Source organism: Chiloscyllium punctatum, chromosome 44 (genome assembly GCF_047496795.1).
Source record: "Chiloscyllium punctatum isolate Juve2018m chromosome 44, sChiPun1.3, whole genome shotgun sequence".
Classification (NCBI taxonomy): domain Eukaryota; kingdom Metazoa; phylum Chordata; class Chondrichthyes; order Orectolobiformes; family Hemiscylliidae; genus Chiloscyllium; species Chiloscyllium punctatum.
The window spans coordinates 16,455,065-16,472,293 of NC_092782.1; the positions used below are offsets into that span (position 1 = coordinate 16,455,065).

Below are 17,229 nucleotides of genomic sequence, written 5' to 3' on the forward strand. Positions count from 1 at the left end.
TTTTTAAGTTCCCAAATGATATTTTATTGGACCCAGGGTGTGTCTCACTGCCAACATATCCTATAACCCTATGTCTGCAGTTCACCAACCATACTTACCATGTTGTTGCAGACATTCTCTAAATCTGAGACTGTTGATTTATTGACAGATCCTGCTCATACCGGAATAATTCCAACCTCTCATATGGTTTGTCTTTCCCAGTCTTCTGTGTACCTTGCACTGCTTCTCTAATGACCCTCCCAATCTAAACTAGTGTGAACACTTGCAATTGGAAAAAAAAAGGCAAATCTTGCATCAGTACATCAGAGAATCATTCAATAACATTAAAGTGCCAACACTTCAGGGTGTTATTCAGCTACAAACCAGTTGGGCCTCCAACTCGGAGCAGGTTTTCTTCATCTCTGCCTGTGCCTCACTGAGTTTGGTCTTGGTAAGCTGGTGCTCACTCTTCTCCTGCTCCACCTTTGATTTAATGCTGTCCACGTTAGCCTGAAGCTCCAGTTTCTGCTGGATCAGCAACTGCTTGGCCTCTTTCAGCCCCGTCAACTCCTGCCGGCCAAAGGAAAATCATCAGTTTTCCCAAGGGTTAAACCCTTCAGTCTCATTCAATAACTAAAAAAGGTGCTAGAAATCTGAACCCAAACACAGAGAATGCTGGACAGAACTCCAGCAGGTCTGTCAGTATCTATGGAGAGGAAACAGAGTTAATACTGAGTCCAGGTTGACTTCCTAAGAGTCATATCAGACTGGAAATGGTGACTGTATTTCATAAGCCACAGCTGTTTCCAGATCTGCTGAGGATCTCCAGCAGTCTCCATTTGTTTCATTTAACTCTTTGCACTCAATAGAGAGATAAATGCTCCAAGGTCTAGTCGATGTAGTACAGTGATCTCCAAAGGTGGTGGTGGTGGGGGTTCGGGATATTTCAGCATGGAGACTCAGTCATCCACTTTTACGGAAAGATGGTTAGCTCAGTTAGCCACTTGAAAGAACAATTCCTACGTGTCTAACATTGAAAGCTGCCTTTGAACTCAGGTTTGAAATTGTGTGTGTGTGTGTGTGTGTGTGTGTGTGTGTGTGTGTGTGTGTGTGTGTGTGTGTGTGTGTGTGTGTGGCGGGGGGGCAGGGAAAGAGGAGGATTCAAATGCGTAAAAGGGTGTGTGAGATACAAACGGTGGTGGCAGTGGGCGGAGTATGAAACAGTGTGAAAGAGAAAAGGAGGATGGAACATCTTTGCATTTTTCATTGCTGAGCACAGTACATTAAGCAGTTACATGGAGATACTAATGGATTATTTTGGCAAAATTGCAGTAAATGGAGTTCAACGAGTGCAAATGTGACGGTGTTTGCCTTCGCTGCAGAAAGGATAAGTCTAAATTTCTAAACGTTGGGAAACTAGGAACTGTAGAAAAGCAAAAATGCAGGAGACCAAATACAAAATCATTGAAAACCAACTGACAAAAATTGACACAAACATACCACATTTGTAAATCAAAACTGACCTTCATTTACAACAATCTGGATTAGAAACAGGAATTAGAAATAAATGCAAACAGATGTTATGCTAAGGTAGCCAGATTCCATCTGCGTTCCGACAAGGGCAGAGAACCACAGGAATAGTGTGTTGGTCTGAGAAGTTAAAAATCACAACACTAGGTTATAGTACAACAGCTATAAATTCTGTTTCTTACAATCTTATACTCCATAACCACCTGATGAAGGTGCAGCACTCCGAAAGCTAGTACTTCCAAATAAACTTGTTGGCCTATAACCTGGTGTTGTGCGATTAATAACTCTGGACAGGGGTGTACAACACCTGCATCTCCAAATCATAACTTGGTCAGGGAAGTGACACACTGCAGGTTCATTAGGGTTGGTAGAACATGGAGGACCAGTTGCAACTGGCATGTATTCATGCAAGTACAGAAGCAAGAGGGTGATCTGTCGAAGATACCGAAAGCATTAAAGAGATAGGATTGAGAAAGTGTTTCAACTTCTCCTGGAGCAGAAAATAGAGGGTTACAATTCATATCACTTGCTGTAAAATATGATCCTACCATATTGAATCTACATCACATAACTGTCAGGCTGAAGATTGATTTTAACACAGATTCAGAATGAACACAGGAAGCATTAACAGAATAAAGTGCCCGTACTATCGATGTTCTGTCTTGTAATCAAGTTCCAAGACACTTGAGCAACCTATGGGTTTCAGAAGTCCATGATCTCTGCAGAATTGTTTTTAAATGAATATTCATTTCTATCACTTTGAAGGTGAATCTGAGACCAGATACGAGAAGCAAATTCCTATTTAATATTGTTAGACTGAAGATAGAGATATAAATGGTTGTCCAATTAGGAAAGATGATTTGACAATTGTGGGGGGGCCTAGTGAACATTTAAAGTTGCAGTTTGCCACTGGACACACTATACCTGATTATGCAGTAAAATAATTGAGTAATAGAGATTTGCAAATAGTATTTGTGAATTTTAGGAAGTTGAAACCAAACATACGATTAAATGACTGCCAAATGTCCCAAATGTCTAGGCTCTGTCCTAACATGCCAGAATCCATGAAGTGGGTTTTGAGAAGATTTGTAGCTCAGGTTGAGGTTCTGGATGTAGGTTTGCTCACTGAGCTGGAAGGTTCATTTCCAGATGTTTCATCACCATACTAGGTAACATCTGCAGTAGGCTTCCAGGCGAAGCACTGATGATAAATCTGCTTTCGATTTATATGTTTGGGTTTCTTTGGGTTGGTGATGTCATTTCCTGTGGTGCTGTCATTTCTTGTTCTTTTTCTCAGGAGGTGGTAGATGGGATCCACTGACAATGTTACCTAGTATGGTGACGAAACGTCTGGAAATGAATCTTCCAGCTCAGTGAGCAAACCGACATCCATAATTCATGAAATTTGACAGGTTATTTGGAAACACACCATTTAAAAACAACATCAATTGTTTAAATCTAATGTTGATGATGATTTTAGTACCTGATATGGGGAATACCCCAGAACCATCACCAAATTATCCCAATGTTTTGAGTCAAACATTTCCTATTTGCGTGCTTTTTTTTATTCCTTCATGGGAAATGGGTGCCACTGCTGAGGCAACATTTATCTATCTCAATGTGGTGGGAAGCTGTCTTAGAATAATAGAATCCCTATAGTGTGGAAACAGACCGCTTGGCCCAGCAAGTCCACACTGACCTGCTGAAGAGTAATCCGCCCAGACCCATTCCCGTACCCTATATTTACCCCTGACTAATGCACCTAGGCTACACACCCCTGAACACCAAGGGCAATTTAGCATGGCCAATTCACCTGACCTGCACATCTTCGAACTGTGGGAGGAAATTGGAGCACCCGGAGGAAACCCACACAGACACAGGGAGAATGTGCAAACTCCACACAGACAGTTGCCTGAAGCTGGCATCGAACTGGATCCTTGGCGCTGTGAGGCAGCAATGCTAACCAATGAGTCACCATGCCTTCTTGAATCACTGCAGTCCATATGGTATAGGGATACCCACAATGCCATTTGGGAAGACGTTCCAGGATTTTGACCTGGTGATGCCAAAGACACATCAATATATTTTCAAATCAGGACAGCGAGTGGCTGAAGGAGAGCATGCAGGGACTGGTGTTCCCATGTACCTCCTGCCCTTGTCCTTCTAGATGATATTGGTGGTGGGTTTGGAAGGCGCTGTATGGAGGAGCTTTGGTGAATTTCTACAGTCCATATTGTAGATAGTACACACTGTTGCTACTGAGGATCAGTGGTGGAGGGAATGAATATTTGTTGTTGTAGTTCCAACCAAGAAGGCTGCTTTCTCCTAGATGGCATCAAGCTTCTCGAGTGGTGTTGTAGCTGCATTCATCCAGGCAAGTAAGGAGAACCTGGTGGATGGTGGACAGGTTCTGGGGAAACAGGAGGCAAGTTACTTGCTGCAGAATTTCTAACCTCTGGGCCGATCTGTAGGGACAGTATTTATATTGGCTAGTCCAGCTCAGTTTGTAGTCAACGGTAATGCCCAAGATGCGGACAGTAAGAGATTCTGTGATGGTGATGGTAATGCCATTGAATTTCAAGGAGCATGAGTAAGATTCTCTTTTGGAGAATCTACCATTGCCTGGTATTTGTATGGTACAAATATAACTTGCCACTTTCAGCCCAAGCCCAAGATATTGTCCAGATCTGATGCATTTGAATGTGGACTGCTTCTGTACCTGAGGAGTCACAAAAGGTGCTGAACATTGTGCAGTCATCAGTGAATATCCCCACTTCTGACCTTATGGAGGAGGGAAGGTCATTGATGAAGCAGTTGAACATGGTTGGGCCTAGAACATCACCTTAAAAAATACCTGCAGAGATGCCCTGGAGCTGACCTCCAACCGACCTCCAACAACCACAACCATCTTCCTACACGCCAAGTATGACTCCAATTATTAGTGTTTTCATCTGGAATCCCACTGACTCTAATCTTCCCAGGTTTCCTTGATGCTGAACTCTTAGCAAATATGGATAGTCACTTTCACCTCTGGAATTCCTGAAAAAATCTACTTTGTTCATGCTTTTCATCTTGCACTCATCAGGACACTTTGCAAGAATACCAATTCAAAGAGAAAACCAATTATATTGCATGAAAGGGGAGTGATGATTGGTTGACTGATTGTTAGAGGAATTACAATGGGGAATGCATCCATTAACACTGATTGACCATTAGCTACCAGGTCTTGTTTAAATTTTAAACCAGACAAGAGGGGTTGTTGTCATCCAGTGGTAATGTTCCTACCTCTGGGCTGGAAGGCTTAGTTTCAAGTCTCACCTGCTCCAGAAACGCATACTAACATCTCTGAACAGATTGATTAAAAAGGTGATTAAAACAAAAACAAACAGCACATCTGCACTATTTCTGTGTATTGAGATCAAACTCATATCCTTACTCTTCAGTACTATACTCCGGCATTGTAACATGAAGCACTAAAGGATTTTTTCTTGTAGGTGAGCTATTTGCAGGATAATGACAATTTGTATTCAGACTGCACGGAAATGATCCATTGCCTGTCAGAGCATTAAAGCACACAAGTCCCAATGTTGTCTGCACTGGATCTTTAAAAGTAGAAAAGTAGGGTGGATTACTCTTTGGAGGATCAATGTGAACTTGTTGGGCCAAATAGCCTGTAGGGATTCTATGAAATAACTCGTGTCATGTTAATACTGGAGGGGGGACAGTTTGGTGAAAATATTCCAAAATGAGAGGGGAATTCTTCAAGGGAAAATTTTGGGTACCTCTTCTCCAGACATCCCATAACTCAATGAGTATAAAGAAATTGCCTGGGCAGACAATTCAGAGATTCCAACATCCACTGGTTTAATTGGTGAAGTGAATAAATTCAAACCGAGCTCATTTCATGATTCCCTTCTCTAGTAATCTCAGTCACCAAAAACAGCCGTCAAAATTACTTTGATGATTTAGTGGTTACGTTTGAGGGGTTTAAAAGCTACACAAGCAGTTCTCGCTTTCTGGTCTGACCTTCTCATATTTCTGATTGCTGAATCGTGTCTCCTCGGTTAGTTTGTTCAGTTCTTTCTGCAGAGTCGTCTCGGCCCCTTGAAGCTCTTCATTCTTGAGTTTTTCTTTTGCTAATTCATCTTCTTTCAAAGTCTCGTGTGGGGAGAAAAAAAAGTCAGCATTTTAAAAGAATATTGTGGGGGGGGGGGGGGGGGGGGGGTGTGGAAATTAAAGGAAAAAAAAAATCGATACACTTTCCAAAATGAACTCCAACACATGCTTGCGTCTCTCACGCTTTACCTCCAACAGCTGTAAAATACTTGACTTGAAAGTGTTAACATTCTCCAGGCAAGTATCAAACAGAAGTTTAATACACAAATTTGTGGAACATTAAAAATAGTATAATTAGATGCTGAAATATTAGTCATATCCCTGGACAGTAGCATGGCAACAATCTTTTCATTAAACTACAATCTTAGCCTCAAATTGGTAACTATTCACAGAAAGACCCTTCGGTCCAACTCGCCCATACCGACCAGATATCCTAAATTAATCTATTCCCATTTGCCAGCATTTGGCCTATGCCCCTCTAAACCATTCCTATTCTTATATCCATCCAGATGCCTTTTAAATGTTGTCTCAATATTTTCACCTCACATGTGGTATCTGTCTGGTCTCTGTTCCTCCTTGTTAAAAGTACTGTTGTTTCGATTTTTTCCCGAAGTCCCCAAACAATTTAACAGCTTATAAAACTGCTTTAAAAATTCGAGAAAAACAGCTCCAACACTGAAAATACCTAAAAGGAGGAGCAACTCTTACAGCCATAATTGCTTTCTGTCCTCCATCTTGATTACTTTTCATCTAATTACCGTACAAACTTTAATAATAATCGAATTTTTTTGACTAGTCATAGAGATGTACAATTTGGAAACAGACCCTTCAGTCCAACTCATCCATACCCACCAGATATCCAAACCCAATCTAATCCCATCTGCCAGCACCCAGTCTTATCTCTCCAAACCCTTCCTATTCATATAACCATCCAGATGCCTTTTAAAATGATGCAATTGTACCAGCCTCAACCACGTCCTCTGGCAGCCCATTCCACACACCCACCACCCCCTGAGTTTAAAAGTTGCCCCTGAGGTTTCTTTTATTTCTTTCCCCTTCACCCTCAACTTACGCCTTCTAGTTCTGGACTCCCCCACCCTAGGGAAAAGACCTTGTCTATTTACCCTATCCATGACCCTCATGATTTTATAAGGTCACCCCTCAGCTTCCGATGCTCCAGGGAAAACAGCCCCAGCCTCTTCAGCCTCTCCCTGTAACTCAAATCCTCCAACCCTGGCAACATCCCTGTAAATCTCTTCTGAACCCTTTCAAGTTTCACAACACCTTTCCGATAGGAAGGAGACCAGAATTGCATGCAATATTCCAACAGTGGCCTAACCAATGTTCTGTACAACTGCAACATGACTTCCCAACTCCTGTACTCAATACTCTGACCAATAAAGGAAAGCATACCAAACACCTTCTTCACTATCCTATCTACCTGCAACTCCACTTTCAAGGAGCTATGAACCTGCACTCTAAGGTCTCTTTGTTCAGCAACACTCCCTGGGGCCTTACCATTAAGTTTACAAGTCCTGCTAAGATTTGCTTTCCCAAAAATGCAGCCCTTCACATTTATCTGAATTAAACTCCATCTGCCACTTCTCAGCCCACTGGCTCATCTGGTCAAGATCCTGTTGTAATCTGAGGTAACCCTCTTCGCTGTCCACTACATCTCCAATTTTGGTGTCATCTGCAAACTTACTAACTTTACCTCTTATGCTCGCATCCAAATCATTTATGTAAATGACAAAAAGTAGAGGGCCCAGCACCGATCCTTGTGGCACTCCACTGGTCACAGGCCTCCAGTCTGAAAAACAACCCTCCACCACCACCCTCAGTCTTCCACCTGTCTCCTCACAATGACCTGCAGAAATCTAGAATTGTTTGCCTCAAAGTCTATGGTGCTGGGTGATCAATTGGAGCTTACAATTCCACTGGTTTTATTTTGGATATGCTTAGGATTTGAAACAACAGAGAGTAAACTAACAGCCATAATCTAACAAACGGCAGGGCAGACTCAAGGGACTGAATGGTTTCCTCCTCTTTCCATACACTATCTTTGAGATATGAAGGGAAATAATATGCAATGCAGTTTACTGTTCAGATAAACAGAATATCAAACTTCAGGCCTTGAGGAATCATCTCGACATTGGAATGAGAGATGGGGGATGGGGGTGTCAAAAGGAGATGAATCTATTCATTTGGTGTTGCAACATGAGAAAAGATTCCTTTTACAAACCTTTTCTTTCTCTGTCTGCAGCAGAACTTTCTCCTTGTCCTTTATTACAGCTTCGCTGTTAGCCAGATCTGTCTCCAGTGAAGCCTTGGCTTTTTTCAGTTCTTGCACCATTTGATAACTGCTGTCTGCTTGATTTCTGCTGGTCACCAGCTCCTCTTCAGCCAGGAACAACTTCTCCTCTTTAGTCTGTGGATGAAGACATGAACCAACTTTTCATTGAACTCTCTCAAACCACCTGCTGCTGCAGATTCCAGGGTTTTTTAAAATCATTCTTTCACAGCATGTAAGTGTCAGTGGTTGGTCATTCCTAACCATCCTTGAACCAAGTGGCTTGTTGGCCATTTCAGACAGCAGTTAAGTGTCAGGCACCTTGCTGCAGGTCTGGGAGTTACATGCAGGCCAAACCAGATTAGGATGACATACTTCCCTCTCTGAAAGACACACGTGAGATAGGTGGGTTTTTACAACAAGAAAAAAATGTTGGTTTCATGGTCACCAGTGAAACTATTTTCATATTCCAGATTTTTATTCTTTGAACTTTAAATCCTATTAGCTCCCTGAGATAGGGAAGACAAACCTGGTCATTTCTACCCGAGTATCAAAAATAACTTCGCGGACTGCCTTAAAAGGAACAGAGGCAGCCATTCGGCCCCTCACACTGCTTATGGCACAAAAGGATACCAATAGGTCCATTGGGCAAGTGATTACTCAAAGAATTATCCCATTACTCCCACTGCCCTACTCTCTCCCCTTCACCATGAAATATCCCCCCTGCAAAGATTTATCCAGTTCCATTTCAAAAGTTACTACTCAGTCTGCTCCCAACAAAAAAATGATGCAGCCCCTTTAATATAATAAGCCACCCCAAGAGAGGAACATTATCAAACAAAATTTGACACAAAGCTACATACAGAGATATTACGATAGGTGACTAAAAGATTGGTCAAAGCGTCTTAAACGAGAGAAAGGTTTACGGAGGGATTTCCAAAGCTCAGATTCAAGAAGGTTGAAAGTACAGCCACCAATGGTAAGTGATTAACCTAGGGATGAGCAAGAGGCCATAATTAGATTAATACAGATATCTCGAGGGGTTAGGGCTGGATGCAATTACAGAATAGAGGGGGGCTAGGCAGGGAAGGGAATTGGAAACATGGAGGTAAATGTTCAAATTAAAATGCTGCTGAACTAAGAACCAATTGAGCCAATGGAGGTCAGCGAGCCAGAGGGTGACAGGCGACACTCCTTTTATTTCTTTCAGTGCACAGACCTCCCAGCGACTTCCGAAACTGGAAGTCAATGTATTGGCACACACTGATTGCAGCAATCGGTGACTTTGGAACCTCAGAACAGCTGCACACTTAGAGAACCCAAGTAACAGGGGAACAACACTCAGCCTGAGTTAAGACACTAGCAATCAATTTTTAGGGGCATTTAATCTTATACAGAATGGAAGCCAGGATGCCACCCAGGAGTGCACTGGAGCAGTTACACCTAGGAATAACAAAGGCTTGAATGAAGGTTTCTACAGGAGATAAGCTGAAGCAGGGACACAGTAGAGCGATGTTAAAGATGGAAAGTGATGATTTTAATGACGCTGCAGTCGTGCGGTTGCTAGGGTCAAAGCTGACAACAAGACTTCATACAGTCTGGTTCAGCTTAGATGGTTACCAGGGAGAGAGATCAGTCTCTGTCATTAGAAAACAAAGGCTTCAGTCTTTCCAAATTGGAGAAAATGTCTGCTCCTCCAGTACTGGCTTTCAGACAAGCATCTGATAAAAGGATGTCATCCCATCCAAGCTAATAAAACATCCAGATCATCGTTCTGCAGAAAAAGTTCTGCTCCTTCTGTCTCCTTAATCCTTTAATCACAGATTGAAACAAATTTATACCTCCCCTTTCTGCAAGAAGCCAAACACTTGCCACTTATAATAAGGTTTACAATTTATTTACAGAATAGCAAAGCTCACAGGGAACTGAGGCATTGGCCACTCACTATTACCCAGATTGAACCATTTCCCACTTATCACTCTGTACAAATGTACTCATTTTCTTTGGCTGTTAGTTTGAATTAGACTGAAGTTTTCACACAGAAACCGGTTACTCCAGCCAAGCAGTGTCTGTTAGAGTTTATGCTATTCCTGGGTAATACTCTGATTCCACATGCCAGGCCAATCCTTACATCACATCACATCCCTTCCTTCCTTCACTGATCTAACCTATTCTTAATAGAGTCTTGTTATTGTTCTACAGCACAGAAACAGACCTTTTGGTCCATCTTGTCCATGCTGACCAGTTACGCCCAAGTTAATCTAGTCCCATTTGATAGTAACAAGGTCTCTGTTTTTCTAACAATACACGTGCAGTTAATAATCTCAGTGTTAGAAACAAAAAGGTCCTCCTACTCTCCATTTTGAATGGACAACAAATTTCTCCTAACTTGCTGAAATGGACAAACCCCTATTTCCAACATGATAAAGGCGTCCAAGCTGTTTAAACACGACTTTTACTGTCACATAGGATCATAGGACACAGGACGAATAGATCATTCAGCACATTAAGCCAGTTCTACCATTCAATATGACAACGGTTGACCGTTTTTCTGCACACACTCTGTATCCCCAATACTCTTAATTGAGAAATTTATCAACTTCTGTCTTGAAAAAAAGTCAATGACTGAGCTTTGAAAGCCCACTGGAGTAGAGAAGTCCGTCAGTGAAGAAACTCCCCCTTGCCTCAGTCCTAAAAGACCCTCCCCTTGTTCAGAGACTCTGGATCCTGGATCTACATCCTCCTGCCCCAATCAGAGGGACATCCTTCCTGCATCTACCCTACAGAGTCCTAAAATTAATTTTTATGCTTTGATAAGATCACCTCTTAGTCTAAACTGTAAAAATTAATAAATTAATCAATACGTGTTAAAGAACCAGTCAGGAAGCCATTCAGCCTCTACCTGCTGAGTGTAAGTTACCCAACATGTTGTACTCCCCTCCACCTTTCTCACAGGCCATTCCTCTTCAAGTAAGTGTCCAATATCGTTTTGAGACTTACTGTCACTCATTGAAACAGCACATTCTAGACTATAACAATTTGCAGTGTAACAAAACAAAGGTCTCATCGTTCCTTCTTCAACAGCCCAACCCCATGGTAAGATATTAATGAAAGTTGCCTAGGCAGGTCAGGACTCCAAAGTCAGAATATGGGTGCCTTGTGATAAATGAAGGATTAGGAGATCCCACACAGAAGGTTTTAAAAAATTTGTTCATGGAAAGTGGGTGTCAGTGGCTGGGTCAGTATTTATTGCCCATCTGTCACAGCCCAGAAGGCAGTTAAGAGTCAACTACGTTGCTGGCACCTGACCTGGCCATACCAGGTAAGGGTGGCAGATTTCCTTTCCTAAAAAGATATGAAGGAACCAGACAGAGTTTTAACACAATGGATATTGCTTGTGTGGTCGAGCGGGAATGTGCAAGTGAGAGCGCGAGAAATGTCATTCCTACAGAGGTTACTAAGAATAATTTCATGGAATCAACAACAGAGTAGAAATTCAACACTGATCACAGAGGGCCTTCTACACTTTCAGATGTTCACATGCCTGAAATTAACACCGGTCTCTTGGCTGGATGGAAAGGCAGGTCTTGTCCCAGTTTGATCAGAAAAATAACTTGCATTTCTCTAAAGCCTTGTACTGGCTCAAGATATCCCAAAGCATTTTGTGCCCAATGAAATACTCTTTACAGTATCATCACTGTTGCAATACAGGAAATGTAGCACAGCAAACTCCCACAAGCAGCAAAATGATAAAGGTCTCAGTGATATAGTGGGAAGAACAGTTATGCCACCCCTTCAAGGAGGAATCCCTGATAATTTCCACTCAGCAAGCCAGCAAACAGGAATTTGTTTTATTGTCTCAACACCTCAGGCATGACAGCACTCTCAGTGCTGCACCACAAACTTAACCTGGACTTCTTGGTTCAATTGTGAATTAGAATGTGAAGTGTGACCCTTAACTACACACAGTAGAACACAGTCAGATCAATGGGATAAAAATTTGGGAGTTTTTTCTGTGGCTCTGTCCTAGTAATTTCTCAGGCTAAAATCTGACACGACATAGAATCAGAGTACAGAAAGAGGCCCTTCAGCCCATCATGTTGTTGGTGGTGCAGCTGGAAGTCATTGAAGGAACAAGCATACCAAATTGTACCCTAACCAGAACCAAGTGCTGGTATACCAACCCAACATCCTTCCCTTGAGAAACAGGGGGACATTAATCAGTTCACCTTCAGGTCGTGTCTGGTTGAAGACAGTTCAGACTCTTTCCCATAAATGTCTGACTGGAGCTTGGCCAAGTTGGTCTGAGAGGCTTCGAAATCCTTCTGCAGCTCTGACAGCTTCCCGTCTTTCATCACCAGCTGCTCGCTCTGCACTGCCACCTGCTGCTGTAGTTTGGACAGTGCGTCAGCCTGAAGAGAAAATAGAAGAGAGTCAGAAACAGGGATGGGGGTGAGAAAGGAAGACACTGGCCTGTGATAGGGGAGGGAGGAAGGCAGGATAGTTAGAGAGAGTGAGAATGGCGCAGAACGAAAGAGGCGTGGAAACGACAGAATGAGGAAAATGAGAGATCGAGACGGATAAAGAAAAATACATTAATGGCTAGAAGCTCCTAAAATGACATACCTTTTGAGAAAGTTCCAGTTTTAATTCTTTGAGCTGGGCATCATATTCCTTCTTTTGCTGCTCCTGAGATTGTTGTGATTCTTTCAGTTTTGTCTGGAGTTGCTGTTCACCTTTCTGTTTCTCCTTCAAACCCTCCTGCAGTTTGGCCACTTGGACTGTCAGCCCATCAGTGCTGGCTTTTAGCTGCTTCTCAGTCTGAAACAAGAATCATCATTAAAACTTCAATCACACATCTGGCACATCCTCCATCCCAACAGTTCATGCGATTTGATAGACATTGTACATCCTTACCCCAAGTGTTCAGTTGACTGTTCCTTAGGTCCTTTCTTTGTCCTAGTATCAATTTAATGTCTAGTTACATTACAATAACAAGGTTTTGGGATTTTTACTGCATCAGAAGCACAATTTAAATGACAGTTCTTGAGATCCACAAATGTTTCAAAATCAAATTAACACCTTGGGATCAAAAACTGAATGATACCTTGTCAAACTTAGAGTGGGAGAGACATCTCTGATTCTCAGCAGGCAGCCCAGAAGCTGCTGAAAGAGTCGGGACACAGCATCATAATCACTAGAACAACGCAAGCTGAAGATACACAGACAAGTAGGAATAATTGGATTTAAGCAGGTAGCGTGCTTAAATAGGGCTGCAAAAATCAAAGGGGTTCAGGAAATTTAACACTTAATGGACCAAGCACACAGAGGAACAACAAGAGGAGCCCATTTTGCCTCTTGAACTTGTTTTACCATTCATTTAGTTCATGGTTGACCTGTACCTCAGCTTTATTTAGCTGTCTTGACATGATATCTGTCTTATGAGGAAAGCCAAGGGACTGGAGGCTGTTTTTGTTTCAGAGAACATTGAGAGGTGACTTAGTTGAGACATAAGACACACTCACACATTTGAGTGTGAGCAGCGGCCGAGGAAAAACGAACCCGGGAGACTACAGCTAAGGTAAGACAGTTTGTTTCAAAATTACTTACCTGTAGCGGGCAGCGGTTTTTTTTTTCTCTCTCTTCACAAAAAGAGCGGGAGCAGCAGAGGAAGTGACAGTAAACAGAGGGGCAGCCGGGAAGGAGAACGGTGAGTATAAATACTCCCCCTTTAATCACCAACGGTCATTTGAGTGGGAGCAGCGGCCGAGGAAAAACGAACCCGGGAGACTACAGCTAAGGTAAGACAGTTTGTTTCAAAATTACTTACCTGTAGCGGGCAGCGGAAGTGAGGTTGGAGCGCATAGCTGGGCGGGAAGGTAAGTGATTAGTATTTGAGTGGGTGTGTTCTAGACCCCAGGTCCTACTTCCGTAGGGCCTCCCTCCCACCCTCCTCCTCTAACCTAACTTTAAAGTCCACAGGTTATTGACTCAGTGTTCTTGTTTTTGGAGACAGTGTACAGTCATGGCAGCGCAGGCGGTGGAATGTTCCTCCTGCAGGATGTTTGAGGTAGGGGTGACCACCGATACCCCTGCCGACTTCGTGTGCAGGAAATGCAGTCAGATCCTGATCCTCACCGAACGAGTTAGGGAACTGGAACTGGAGCTGGATGAGCTGAGGATTATTCGAGAGGCTGAGAGGGTGATCGATAGAAGCTACAGGGACATAGTTACGCCAGAGAACAAAGGTAGCTGGGTAACAGTTAGAGGTGGGAAGGGGAAGAAACAGGCAGTGCAGGCTTCCCCTGTGGTCGTTCCCCTAAAAAATAAGTATGCAGCTTTGGAAACTGTTGGGGGGGGACAGCCTTGCAGGTGTAAGCTGCAGTGAAGGGGTCTGTGGCTCTGAGATTCAGAAGGGAAAGGGGGAGAAGAGGAGAGCGCTAGTTATAGGGGACTCTCTAGTTAGAGGGACGGACAGGCGGTTCTGTGGACATGGGCGAGACTCTCGGATGGTTTGTTGCCTCCCAGGTGCTAGGGTCCGAGACGTCTCGGACCGTGTCTTCAGAATCCTTAAGGGGGAGGGTGTGCAGCCAGAAGTCGTGGTACACATTGGCACCAACGACATAGGTAGGAAGAGGGGTGGGGAGGTCATTCAAGAGCTCAAGGAGTTAGGCTGGAAGCTAAAAGCTAGGACAGACAGAGTCGTCATCTCTGGGTTGTTGCCGGTGCCACGTGACAGAGAGGCAAAGAATAGGGAGAGAGTGCAGTTGAACACGTGGCTGCAAGGATGGTGTAGGAGGGAGGGCTTCAGATATTTGGACAATTGGACTGCATTCTGGGGAAGGTGGGACCTGTATAAACAGGACGGGTTGCACCTGAACCAGAAGGGCACCAATATCCTGGGGGGTAGGTTTGCTAGCACTCTTCGGGGGGGTTTAAACTAATTTGGCAGGGGGATGGGATCCGGACTTGTAGTCCAGCAAGTAAGCTAGCTGTGTGTCAAGATGTCCAAGACTGTAGGGAGGCTGTGGAGAAGGTAGCACTGACAGGGACTACTTGCGGACACAGATGGGCTCAAGTGCATATACTTCAATGCAAGGAGTATCAGAAATAAGGTGGGTGAACTTAAGGCGTGGATCGGTACCTGGGACTACGATGTTGTGGCCATCACGGAAACATGGATAGATGAGGGACAGGAATGGCTGTTGGAGGTTCCTGGATACAGATGTTTCAGTAAGATTAGGGAGGGTGGTAAAAAAGGAGGGGGGTTGGCATTGCTAATTAGAAATGGTATAACGGCTGCAGAAAGGAAGTTTGAGGGGGATCTGCCTCTGGAGGTAGTATGGGCTGAAGTCAGAAATAGGAAAGGTGCAGTCATCTTGTTGGGTGTTTATTATAGGCCCCCCAATAGCAGCAGAGATGTGGAGAAACAGATTGGGAAACAGATTTTGGAAAGGTGCAGAAGCCACAGGGTCGTAGTCATGGGCGACTTCAACTTCCCAAATATTGATTGGAAGCTCTTTAGATCAAGTAGATTGGATGGGGCAGTGTTTGTGCAGTGTGTCCAGGAAGCTTTTCTAACGCAGTATGTAGATTGTCCAACCAGAGGGGAGGCCATATTGGATTTGGTACTCGGTAACGAACCGGGACAAGTGGTGGGCTTGTTAGTGGGTGAACATTTTGGTGATGGCGACCACAATTCTGTGACTTTCACCTTGGTTATGGAGAGAGATAGGTGCGCACAACAAGGAAGTTTTTACAATTGGGGGAAGGGAAATTACGATGCTGTAAGACAGGATTTGAGGAGCATACGTTGGGAGCATAGGCTGTCAGGGAAGGATGTGGTGGAAATGTGGGACTTTTTCAAGGAGCAGATACGACGTGTCCTTGATATGTATGTACCGATCAGGCAGGAAAGAAATGGTGTGAGGGAGCCTTGGTTGACGAGGGAGGTTGAATGTCTAGTAAAGAGGAAGAAGGAGGCTTACATAAGGTTGAGGAAACAAGGTTCAGACAGAGCAGTGGAGGGATACAGGATAGCCAGAAGGGACCTGAAGAAAGGGATTAGGAGAGCTAAGAGAGGGCATGAAAAATCCCTGGCGGATAGGATCAAGGATAACCCCAAGGCATTCTATGCGTATGTGAGAAACCTGAGAATGACGATCAAGGACAGTGGTGGGAGACTGTGTATTGAGTCGGAAGAGATAGGAGAGGTCTTGAACAAGTACTTCTCTTCAGTATTTACGAACGAGAGGGACCGTATTGTTGAAGAGGAGAGTGTGAAACGGACTGATAAGCTAGAAGAGATACCTGTTAGGAAGAAAGATGTGTTGGACATTTTGAACAACTTGAGGATAGACAAGTCCCCCGGGCCTGACGGGATATATCCTAGGATTATGTGGGAAGCAAGAGAGGAAATTGCAGTACCGTTGGCAATGATCTTCTCGTCTTCACTGGCAACTGGGGTGGTACCAGGGGACTGGAGAGTAGCGAATGTTGTGCCCCTGTTCAAAAAAGGGAATAGGGATAACCCCGGGAATTACAGGCCAGTTAGTCTTACTTCTGTGGTAGGCAAAGTAATGGAAAGGGTACTGAGGGATAGGATTTACGAGTATCTGGAAAGACACTGCTTGATTAGGGACAGCCAGCACGGATTTGTGAAGGGTAGGTCTTGCCTTACAAGTCTTATTGAATTCTTCGAGGAGGTGACCAAGCATGTGGATGAGGGTAGAGCAGTGGATGTAGTGTACATGGATTTTAGTAAGGCATTTGATAAGGTTCCCCATGGTAGGCTTATGCGGAAAGTCAGGAGGCATGGGATAGAGGGAAATTTGGCCAATTGGATAGAAAACTGGCTAACCGGTCGAAGTCAGAGAGTGGTGGTAGATGGTAAATATTCAGCATGGAGTCCAGTTACAAGTGGAGTTCCGCAGGGATCAGTTCTGGGTCCTCTGCTGTTTGTAATTTTTATTAATGACTTAGAGGAGGGAGTCGAAGGGTGGGTCAGTAAATTTGCAGATGATACAAAGATAGGTGGAGTTGTGGACAGTGAGGAGGGCTGTTGTCGGCTGCAGAGGGACTTAGATATGATGCAGAGCTGGGCTGAGGAGTGGCAGATGGAGTTCAACCCTGCCAAGTGTGAGGTTGTCCATTTTGGAAGAACAAATAAGAATGCGGAATACAGGGTTAATGGTAGGGTTCTTGGTCAGGTGGAGGAACAGAGGGATCTTGGGTCTATGTACATAGATCTTTGAAGGTTGCCACTCAGGTGGATAGAGTTTGTAAGAAGGCCTATGGAGTATTATCGTTCATTA

The 17,229-nt window shown here is 43.7% G+C and overlaps 1 protein-coding gene across 3 annotated transcripts in view; it reads right to left on the reverse strand.

Moving 5' to 3' along the window:
• The window catches only part of eea1 (early endosome antigen 1), a 96,823-nt gene that overhangs the window by 12,319 nt on the left and 67,275 nt on the right, over nucleotides 1-17,229 (reverse strand). For all 3 annotated transcript variants that reach the window (XM_072562344.1, XM_072562343.1, XM_072562345.1), the window contains 5 exons: nucleotides 12,542-12,736; nucleotides 12,145-12,327; nucleotides 7,868-8,053; nucleotides 5,536-5,667; nucleotides 364-549 (listed from right to left, as the gene is read on the reverse strand). In XM_072562344.1, coding sequence (XP_072418445.1) covers nucleotides 364-549; nucleotides 5,536-5,667; nucleotides 7,868-8,053; nucleotides 12,145-12,327; nucleotides 12,542-12,736 — 882 coding nt within the window. The remainder of the gene's footprint in view (nucleotides 1-363; nucleotides 550-5,535; nucleotides 5,668-7,867; nucleotides 8,054-12,144; nucleotides 12,328-12,541; nucleotides 12,737-17,229) is intronic.